Raw genomic sequence first — 11,458 nt, 5'->3', positions numbered from 1 at the left:
GGGGTGGACATTTGGGATAGTGTATAAAATAATACTTGAGGGGCTGCTCCCTGGCCTCGCACTCATTCTAGATAGAGGGCATGGGATGCTGAGTGACTGACAGAGAGCCAGGGTAGGGATTTGGGGATGATCTCAACAGAGGAGAATGATTACACAGGTAGAGGGAGGTACAAAAAAGGGTACACCATTTGGGAAAATAAGGGGATACAAAACCAAAACCATTACAAAGTATTACAAAGTATAAAAGCACACTACAACAGGTGGTGGATGTGCTGGATGCACTCACCTGTCTGGCTCTGGGAATCCCAATATTCCATCTCAAATCTGGCCCTGCTCAAAGGGAGTCCCATCCAGCTGCATGCAAAGATGGGTGAGGAGGCTGAAGCACTGGCTGAAGCTCTTCCTACATTCCAAGACTGGTAGGGCTTCTCCCTGCCATGAAGGTGCTCAGGAATCACCAGCTCTGAGCTGCATCTGGATCTCCAGCCACCATCCCAGCACAGGGTGGGTCTTTCCTCCTCAGGTCTCCCTGGGCTGGGTTTGCAGCCCCTCCTCATGTGGGATCTCTGGGCCTTTTTGTCCCCACTGAATTCCTGCACTGTCAAGCCTCTCAAAACGGCCTCTTCCATGAGGTTCTGCTGTGGGGATTTGTCCTCCCTGGTCTCTGACCTCAGCTCCTGGCTTGGGGGAGGAAGGACAAGGAGAGGAAGGAACAAGAAAAAGGAAGAAAAAAACCCAGAAAGACAGAAGGAGGGAAGGAGATTTATTTTTGTACCACAGGGAAAGAGAAAGATTTCTCCAATCCACCCCTGGCAGGACAGCATAGGCAAGGGATTGTCCTGCAGCTGGGGGCCGTGCTGGGCTGGGAGATGGAGCAGGAGAGAGGGGGAAAGGGGCACTGACTTCCTCCTCACCTGCCTGGGGCTCCCAGGGCATCTTCATCTTCCTCATGGCCTGCTCCTCCATCTGGTCAAACTTTGGGAACTGAAATTCCTGTTCTGGGGGAAAAACAAAGTGTGAGTGCATTGGTTTGGGTGTTTCTCCTGCCCAAGTCCATCTCTAGAGGTCACCAGATGTCTGGTGTCCATAAAAACCTCCAGCCCACCAAGATTCAGCCACTCTTAAAAAACCCAACCCACCAAGATCCACCAAACAAGCACACAGCCAGGAGTTCCCCCGCTCTGGTCTCTCCTCTTTGGGGTTCAGGGGCTCCTCCTGTCTGGCCTTCTGCAGCTCCAGTGTGCATTGGTATCCCCTGTCTCTGGGCTGCAGGGGCTCCTGGCAATCCCAGAGGTTCCTTCCCTTCTCTGGGCTGCCCAGGTGGGTGTCAGAGGGGCTCCAGGGGTGCCGCCTGTGCGGGGTCCCCGTTTCAGGGTCCCGGGGTGCCCATGGCTCTCCCTTGTCCATGGTCCCAACATCTCCAGGCTGCCGGGGTTCCCCCTATCCAGGCTCCACGTTCCCGGCTCCCGGGGGTCCCCCCTTATCAGAACATCTGACCCCGCAGGCTGCAGAGGGTCCCCAGCTCCGGTACCGCCCTCTCCGCTCTCCCAGCCCCAGCCCCGCCGGTACCGGGCGATCGCCCCAGGCTGGCAATGACCTGACCCGGGCCTGACCCGGGCAGCCCAACCCCACCGCGGGAGGGTTCCACACATCCCCCGGCCCAGCGCCAGGGCTCTGCCAGCAGCCAGCACCGGGACCACCCAAAATTCTGTCTCGGAGCCGCTGAGCGGGCTCCCGGCCCTTGGCCCCGAGCAGAGAGCTCTGCCCCGGGGATCCCGGGGTGCTCGGCAGCAGCCCCAGCTTGCGGGAATCCCCCCGCATCGGGACAAAACCCTGCCCCAAAGGAGGCACTTGGAACGCCCGCCTGCGGCTGCTCCCTGCCCCGAAGATCCTGGCAGCTGCCCCGATGTCGCAGGGAGGGTCTGCGGGCTGCGCCCCCTCCCCGGCCGTGCCCGCCCCGGTGAATCGGTAAAACCGAAAATCGTGGACAAAGACTCCCTAACTAGTCAAAGTTAGAAAGTGGTATGTCTGTTACGCTGGTGGGCAGCGTCGTCCCTGAAATGTGCAACCACCCCGCACAAGGATTTTTCCCTTCTATTTATTTCCCAAAAATAATACATATGCATAACCCCAGCATCTCCCATCCCCGCTTTGTGTTAAAATGAGGTTATTAGTCTTTCGTGCGTGTGCAATTCTTCTCTCAAATTGGGTCAATGTCTCAAATTGGGTCAGTGGTCCCAGGGATGAAGTCAGGAAGGTCTTCATCAGGTCTCTGTGACCCTCTGGCACGATCTAAGGCCCCCTGCTTGGTGATGGATTGACACAGAGTCCAGGGGCTGGGCACTGTTCTACTGGTCTCAGTATGTTCCTATAATGGTTCACTTGCTCCACTTCCTTCAACAAAAGAGCTCATAATATAACAATTAGCTTTAGCTTAAGCATCTAATAATCGTTAACCTATCATTGGCGTATCTAACTTCAATATGAATTGGTTCTAACCCTCAGCTAAAATATTAACCCTTTAAAATCACGATTCACCAGTGCTGATGCTCGGCCTGGGCTCTTTCTCTGTTCCCAGCTCCCGCAGAGTCCCGCTTTGACCGGGCATCAACCACGTGGAACTGCAGGGCTCCGAGCCCAGCAAAGGGTCAGTGTCCATCACCAGCCCCTTGCCGGGGCTGTGGCCACTGCCCACCCCGGCACAACCTGCAGCTCCCAGCGCAGCTCCCTCGAGCCGGGCACTGCGGGTTCCCAACCAGGCAGAGCATTCAGTTCATGGCATCTCTGTTATCTCTGCTCACATGTGCACAACCAGCTGCTGCTGAGGCAATCCTGGCTCCCACAGAAGGCTTCCCACCCAAAATGCTACCTTCAGTTCTGACACACCATGAAAAAATCCAAAAGCAAACTGAAAGCTGACTACAGAATCTTCCAAAATCACATTGGAGAACACTTTGGTTTTAAATATTCAAATATTAACAGAAGCTAAGAAAGTCAACAACATTAAAAAACAAGCTCCCGACACTGGGACTAGAAGAGCTCAGACAGTACTTTTGATTGGAATGAGCCCTCTCTTTCTGATGTGTGAGCAGTGCCATAGAATTTCCCAAACCAGGGAAATACAGAGCCAGGGAAATGGCAGCAGCAGCTTCATACACAGCAATATGACAGAACAGGGCAGGGCAAGCATCTGCCAAAATTATAACTTCTACTTGCAATTAAGAACTCTTGTTTCAAGTTCTACTACAGACACTCTTAATAAAGAGTCAAAAACACTAAAAAATACTAGTAATAATAATAACTGTAATATTAATAGCAAAAGTAGCAAAAATAGCAATAATAAGAATTAATAATGGTAGTAAAACCCTACCATACTTATCCTACATTTGCATGGCCAGGTTTTGGTAAGGGAGGAGCTCTAGGAGCATCTTCTGTGAGAGGCTGCTGGAGGCAGCTGCTCCTCCATGTCCCACAGAGTCAATTCCAGCCGGCTCCAGGACAGACCAGCCAAGGCTGGGCCGGTTAGAAATGGTGGTAACACCTTTGGGATGCGAGATTTAAGAAAAAGAAAATCGGTTATCATGTAACTGTAACTGTGAGCAGGGTGAGAACATGTGAGAGGAACAACTGCACACCCCAGGGCAGGGCAGGGCAGGGCAGGGCAGGGCAGGGCAGGGCAGGGCAGGGCAGGGCAGGGCAGGGCAGGGCAGGGCAGGGCAGGGCAGGGCAGGGCAGGGCAGGGCAGGGCAGGGCAGGGCAGGGCAGGGCAGGGCAGGGCAGGGCAGGGCAGGGGAAGGAGCTGCTCCAGGTGTGGAGCTGATTGCCCTGAGATTCCCTGGGGCAGTCCCTGGGGAGGCAGCCGGGCCCTGCAGCCCAGGGAGGGCAGGGAGAGCAGAGATGCACCTGCAGCGCCTGGAGGAGCCCGTGCCCGAGCAGGGGGTGCCTGAGCGGGGCTGTGACCCCACGGGAAACCTGTGCTGGAGCAGGGACCTGGCAGGGACCTGCAAAGCCATGAGAGAGGAGCCCAGGCTGGAGCAGGGACCTGCAAAGCCGTGAGAATGGAGCCCAGGCTGGAGCAGGGACCTGGCAGGGACCTTCAAAGCCATGGAGAGAGGAGCCCAGGCTGCAGCAGGGTCCTTCCATGTGAGCCCAGGGGAGAGTGAGGCACGCTGCAGCAGTTTGTGAAGAGCTGCTGTCCCTGAGATGAACTCACCTGGGAGAAGTTCATGGAGAAGTGTCTCCAGCAGGGACCCCTGGCACAGCAGGGAATGACTCCTCTCCCCGAGCAGCAGGAGAAACAAAGGTGATGAACTGAGCAGAACCCCCACTGCCTGTCTCCCTGCACCCACTGGGGGAGGAGGCAGAGCTGGGAAGGAGGGAGGGATGGGCAGAAGTTTTTTTTAAAGCTTTATTTTACTTCTCACTATCCTGCTCTGATTGACAGCAATAAATTCAATTAATGTCTCTAATTTTGAACTGTTTTGCCCATGATGGCATTTGCAGAGAGATCTGTCCCAGTCCTTAACTCAAGACGTGAAGCCTTCATTCTATTTTCTCTCTCCTCTCCATCTCTGGAGGGCAGTGAGAGAGCAGCTCTGAATGTGGGAAGAGCTCTGTGTGCTGCTCCAGCTCCATCCCCATGGGAGGATCTGCTCTGGATGATCCCCAGTGACCCCCAGTGAGCAGAGCCCTGGTGATCCCTGGTGTCAGTGATCCCTGTTGGGAAGACACCTGCCTGGGGGGCTCCAATTCTTCCTGGCTCCCTGTGCCCTTGATTTTCTTTTCATTTCTCTTTGTCGTTTCCAAAAACACCCAAAACTGGGGTAAAAATAAAGACTGAATGAAGACTATGATTGGGACATGGAGGGATCATTCAGGGGATGGGGGATGCTGGGTTCGAGGCAGTTGAGCATTCCTGGGAGGGATTTGGGGGTTGCTCAGGGCTTTGGGCAGCCCAGGCCAAGGGGCTCTGGCTGCACTGGGAGACCCTGGTGGAGGTTCTGGGGCAGCTGATCAAGGCCCCCCTGCCCTGGAACTGTGCTCATGTCCCCCTGTCCCGGTTCCCAGTGTCCCCTGTCCAGGATCCCCCTCTCCCCACTTTTGCTCTTATTGCCCCCCCACTGCTTCCCATGTCTGTTGGTTTTGCATTAACTGACGTTTAGTGAGGAGGGATGGAGCCACACACTGAAACGATTTTTTTTTTAAGAGATCTGATGAGAGCTTCTCTGTGCCTAGCAAAACCAATTGCTGCTTAGTTTTGAGAACAGGCATGTTAATAAGCCCATTAAAGATAGATTCACCTTTGTGAGATTCACATTTCTGTGTGGGCCGTTGCTGAGCTCCGCCTGCAGTTGCTGGGCTGGGGCAGCTCCCCTACCTGGCTTCCAAGATCCCAGCCTCCTCCCCAGCGTGGCTCAGCTGGATTTCACCAGAAACTGCTGAGCAGAGGGAGGGGAAGCCATTGGCCTGTGGCATGCTGCTGTTCTAGCCCAAACCCTCCTGCAATCCTGGCAGAGCCCCCTCAGTGCAGCCTGAAATACTGCACTACGACTGCTGCAAGCACTGCCTGGCAGGAATCACAGAACCAACAGCAAGAATGATGCAAGGCCTGGGTAACATCAACCCCTCCACTGCAGAAACGAAACTTACAGACCTTCAATCCTCTCTTGAGTGAGAGAAAAAAAAATAAGACATATAGAAGATAACAAAAAATCACCAAAGCCAGTAGAAAGGAGTCAAATCCCAGATAGCAAAAAAATTAAGTCTTAGTTTTAGTCTGAAATCCTCCCGTAAGGCTATAGAGAAGAATGTAATTGATACATCAGACTCTTTTTCCCTGTAATTCACTAAAATGCATTAGAAGGATATAGTGTTTTAATTACCGTCATGAAGAGAGGCACCAATGCTAAAGTGAACAGACGTTAAAGTAGCTGCAATCCTGATGAGAAGCTTGGACAGAGAGAGACAAAAGTAATGAAGCCACTTTGCTCCCAGGAAAGAAGAAGAAAACCTCTGTTCTCAGAGATGAAGATGATTTCAGAGATACATAAAAAGAACCTTTGCTTTTAAACAGCTCATCCTTAAAAATAGCACCCCAATAAGTTAACATAGCCCAAGAACACAGCTGTGGGAAGGCTGTGAAAGATGAGAAGGACTTATCGAATGCAAGTTCCCAAGTGGCTGCTATTCTTGAAAATTGAAGCCACAAGAACACTGTTTCTTGTAGAGAAATCTCCATAGCCATGGCAAGAAAGACTCCTCTCTGTGGAAATCCTTAAAGTCAGAGGGTTTTGGGAAAGCTGCAAAAGACAGGCCTTGGAGACAGCAGAACTGTGATTAGAGCTAAGCAGTAGCCATAAGATTTGTCAGCAGAAAAATTATATGAGAATTAGAAAGTAAGGACAAATAGAACAATGGTCTGTGTATTAACACTTGGCTAGAGTAACTCCCTAAGCTACAGAAAAGTATATCTAGTGAGATACTAGGAAGTTCTAAGCTTAATAATGGAGCTCTGTGCATTGTATCTTAATGGTTACAAGCAGCTATTGTATTCAAAATCAGCAAACATAATTTTAACAAAAAAGGTACATGTGCTTATGGTGATTGGATAGAACTAATGTCAATATGCTTTTGCTTTGTGTGATTGGTCAAAAAACTTTTAAAGTGAGTTGTAACATTGAGTTCTTCAGCTGCTGCCGAGAACGTGAGCTGCTGGCATCTTCCCATTGTCATAAGCATGTAATGAGACTGATGCTGGAAAATAAACAGCTCGAGATGCATTCCACAGCAGTCCCGTTCCATTCGTGATGTGTACATAGCCCTCGGCCGGCAATACTCTCCCTAAGAAAATTGATGAAAGATTATTTTAGCAGAAGTGAAATGCGTGATAATACCAAATTATCTCTATACATTGTCAGTAGAAAACAACAACAAAAAAAAAAAGTTGTGGGGAGATGAGAAGTGTTCTAAAAGTTTTATTCTGATTCTTATTATTCTTTCTTTTAGTGTTATTATTAAAGTTTTCTTTATACCCTGTTAAAGTTTTAAACGTACTTTAACTTCCTCTTAATCCTATCCCACAACAAGAATTAAGTAAATAATTCTAGAGAGTACATGAGCATTTAGCCAACACTGAACCCACCACACCGTGTCACCCCATTCCTGGTCCCGTAAGGATCCCACTCCCAGTCTCATTCCCAGTCTCTGTTCCGTATCCTCTGTCTGGTGCCATTCCCATATATCCAGTCCCATATTCCCTGTCCTGGTTCCGTTCTCGTATTCCTGGTTCCGCTGCCGGTCCTGCATTTCCATTTCTATATTCTCTGTCCATTCCCATACTCCCACTCCCCATCCCGTACTCCCATTTCCAATCCCGATCCCATCTTCCTAATTGCCATCCCATATTCTCTCTCCAGATGCTGTTTCCATATTCCCTGTCCCATTCTAATATTCCCATCCCTGGTCCCATTCCACTTCTCTCACCGTACTCCCTTTGCTATTCCCAGTCCCCATTACCAGTCCCGTATTACTTGTCCCTGTACCCATTCCCGGTTCCAGTCCCAAATTCCTGGTTCTTGTCCCTGTCTCTATCTCTTATTTCCAGTCTCATTCCCGGCCCCGGTCCTGTTCCCATCTTCCCGTACCCGCTCCCTTGTCCCCTCTCACCGGAACCCCCATCATTGCTCCGGCCCCCTGCCCACACCGTGGCCATCACCGGACCGAGGAAACACTCGTACCCACCAATCCCAGTGCACCATTGCTGCTGTATTTGCATTTTCATAACCCCGCCCATTGAGTTGGCCCCACCCACCGCTGGTTGCAGTCCCGTCCGGATGCTGTTTCGACACTCGTACCCACCAATCCCAGTGCACCATTGCTGCTGTATTTGCATTTTCATAACCACGCCCTTTGACTTGGCCCCACCCACCGCCGGTTGCAGCCCCGTCCGGACGCTGTTCGCTCCCAGTTCCCTCCCAGTGCTCCCAGTAAGAGCGGCACTGGCAGGGAAAGCACTCCCAATTCCTTTCCAGTGCTGTCAGGATCGCTCCTGGTGCTTTCCCTATTGTTCCCAGTGCTCCCAGTAGCGCTCCCAGTGCTGCTTGAAGTGGGGTCGCTTTGGAACTCAACCCCCCAGGGCAGAGCGCGGCTGCTTTTGGGTGTCGGTACTGCCCGGGCTGGGCTGGGAGCGGAGCAGGGCAGGAGGAAGAGAAAAAGGAGGGTGAGGAAGAGGAGGAGTAGCAGGAGTAGTAGAACCACGCGGTTTCCCCCGCCCGCCCAAACCGCAGCTCCCCTGGTTCCACCAGCATCGACCACGCTCGCCCCCCGGTACCCGCAGGTGAGCGGGGAGGGGGAGTTCACCCCCAAATCCATCGGTGGGGGGGTCTCCGACAGGGTTTTTTTGCTCAGCAGGTATGTTTGGATCTTTCAGGACCTCAGAGCTGAGCTGGAAATGCCCCTGCAGGGATCTTGGCAGGTCCCAAGTGGTGATCACCCACAACCAGCGGGCACAGGGGTGATATTGAGTTTGGGGATCCCCAAGAAAGCCAGGAGGAATGCGGTAGCCCTGGAGCAAGGAGAGCACAGAGGGGCAATCCTGGAGTCGGGAGAACCCTGGCAGCCTGGAGGGGTGGGGGAGGCTGGGGATGAGCAGGGTAAGGGGCCCACAAGGCTGAAAGGGGCTCTGACTTCTCCAGCTGCACTTTGGGCAGCAGGACCATCAAACACAACTCACTCAGCCCTTGTTTTCCCCCCTGTTGCAGTTTGTTTGGGGAGGCTCCCCGGGGAGTCCCAGGGGACCCCCTAAGCTGTGTGTTCACTGGTAACTGCCAGCAGGCAAGGAGACTCCATATGGCTTCTGAGGGTGCTAATTAGATGAGGGTTTATTGGAGGTACCACCCCTGGGAGCAGCATGGTTACTGAGGGAGAAGGGGGAAAGGGGAGGGAGGGGGAGAGAGGGAGAGCTTAGGGAAAAAAGGGCCAAGAGAGAGTCTGGCCTCTTCGCACAGCTTAACAGGGAGATTCAAAATAGGCACGGAATAAGACTTGGGCCAATGGTATTACAGATACGTGATACTTCAGAGGAGGATCACAAGCTTGGAATAAACTGTACATTATCGAGGGGTGAGACAGAGCATACCATTTAACTAATATATAACACCACACCCCCCAAACCAGGATTTCCCAAATCTTGGTCCAATGGAGCAGGCCGTGAGGAGGAGGAAGATGGCCCAGGAGCCCCAGGCAGGTGAGGAGGAAGTCAGTGCCCCTTTCCCCCTCTCTCCTGCTCCATCTCCCAGCCCAGCATGGCCCCAGATGCAAAACAATCCTGCAGCCAGTGCTGTCCTGCTGGGGATGGACTGGGGGTATCTCCTTGCCCTTCCCTGTGGCACGGAGGCAAATCCCATTCTCTCCTTGTCCTTCCTCCCCCAGGGAAGGAGCTGAGGATGGAGAGCAGGGAGGACAAATCCCCGCAGCAGAAGCTCGTTGGAGAGGAAATTTTGAGCGGCTCCACGGTGCAGGAATCCAACTTGGAGGAAAAGGCCTGGAGATCCCGCACGAGGAGGGGCTGCAAATGCAGATCATGGAGAACTGAGGAGGAAAGACCCACCCTGGGCTGGGGAGGCGGCCAGAGCTTGGACTTGGGGGTCCATGAGCATCCTTACAATGGTCAGAAGCCCCACAAGTGCTCGGAATGTGGGAAGATCTACAGCAAGAGATCCCACTTGATCAACCATTGGAGAATCCACACAGGGGAACGGCCCTACAAGTGTCCCAAGTGTGGGAAGAGCTTTAGTGAGAGCCATCACCTGACTGTCCACCAGAGGAGCCACACTGGGGAGAGGCCCTACGGGTGTGATAAATGCAGGAAGATGTTTCAGAGCAGCTCCAGTCTCCTCCAGCATGAACGCATTCACACGAGGAGCCACACTGGGGAGAGGCCCTACGAGTGTGATAAATGCAGGAAGAGGTTTCAGAGCAGCTCCAGTCTCCTCCAGCATGAACACATTCACACAGATGAGAGGCCCTTCCGCTGCCCTGACTGTGGGAAGGGCTTCAGGAACAACTCCACTCTCATCAGGTACTGGCGCATCCACACTGGGGAGAGGCCCTACGAGTGTCCCAAGTGTGGGAAGAGCTTCAGCCTGAGCCCCTACCTGATTGTCCACCAGAGGAGTCACACGAAGGAACGGCCCTATGACTGTGGGCAGTGTGGGAAGAGCTTCAGCACAAGCTCTTACCTGATCAAACACCAGAGGAGTCACACCGGGGAGAGGCCCTACGAGTGTGATGAATGCAGGAAGAGGTTTCAGACCAGCTCTGATCTCCTCCTGCACCTGCAGATTCACTCAGAGGAGAGGCCCTTCCACTGCCCCGACTGCAGGATGGGCTTCAAGCACAACTCCCATCTTGTCAGGCACCGGTGCATCCACACTGGGGAGAGGCCCTACGAGTGTCCCCGGTGTGGGAAGAGCTTCTCCACAAACTCTCACTTGACCAGACACCAACAGAGCCACCACTAAGGGAAGCCCTGCGAGTGCCCCAAGTGCAGGAAGAGCTCCATGCGCTGCTCCAGCTCCATTCCCCACGGGAAGATCTGCTCTGGATGATCCTCAGTGACCCACAGTGGACAGAGCCCCAGTGATCCATGCTGCCAGAGATCCATGTTGGGAATGTTATAGATAAAAATCGATAAAGCTAATTCAATAAAAAATCAAAAAATAGAATTTATTGGGTGATCGATATACAGTCTTGACAGCCACAATCAAAGGGACAGTGTCGGCCCCGGGTTTGGCGCTGGGTGAACCGTGATCCGACCTCTATCGCAGCGGACCCCAAATGTTCATGAAGGCAGTCTGGTTTTATACATCATTTCTGGCCGGAGGCAGATTCTCTCTTGTTCTTTTCATAGTTAAATACATTCATGTTGTTTCCTTTCTCCTTCTTGGGCTGGACAATTGTTGGAACCCAGGACATCTCTCTGGATGCCCTGGATGTCTCAAAACCCTGGCAGGGGCTCAGAGACCCTGGCAGGAAGCCAAAGACACCTGGAAATTTGATCTCAACCCATGGAGCAAATTACCAACTTTGTATGAAGAATTACAGGTCACAAAAGTTTAAGTAGCATAGCAGTAGCAATCACAGGGTGAAGGGAAAAATTTTGGAGCACTGTACAGGGGGGTTTTGGACCTTGTACAGAGGGGTTTGGAATTCTGTACATGAGGGTCAGGGGTTCCAAGATGGAAGGATTTGGGTGTGCCCTGTCCTTCTTTCTTCTCCCTGGCATCCATGTTCAGGATGATGTTGGCATTCACAGATTGGTTTAGAGTAGAAAGTCACTGTCTAACATAGGTGATAGGTATTGGAACATAACTGCAAACATAGTATACATAGTTTTTAGTATACAAGATAGCACCAGCCCGAGAGGTGAGAGTGTGCCTCAGACCGACCTGCAGAACAG

General features: G+C 52.4%; 1 protein-coding gene across 1 annotated transcript; it reads left to right on the top strand.

Annotated features, from left to right (window-relative positions):
• Nucleotides 1–9,443: 9,443 nt before the first annotated feature.
• LOC121358320 (zinc finger protein 239-like) lies at nucleotides 9,444–10,520 on the top strand. The gene has a single exon (XM_041476422.1). The coding sequence runs from the start codon at nucleotides 9,444–9,446 to the stop codon at nucleotides 10,518–10,520; it is 1,077 nt and encodes a 358-aa protein (XP_041332356.1).
• Nucleotides 10,521–11,458: the final 938 nt, after the last annotated feature.

Source organism: Pyrgilauda ruficollis, unplaced genomic scaffold, assembly GCF_017590135.1.
Source record: "Pyrgilauda ruficollis isolate IOZ18807 unplaced genomic scaffold, ASM1759013v1 scaffold380, whole genome shotgun sequence".
In the NCBI taxonomy this organism is placed as follows: domain Eukaryota; kingdom Metazoa; phylum Chordata; class Aves; order Passeriformes; family Passeridae; genus Pyrgilauda; species Pyrgilauda ruficollis.
The sequence above is the reverse complement of the archived record's forward strand: the minus strand, read 5'-3'. Positions and strand labels throughout refer to the sequence as shown.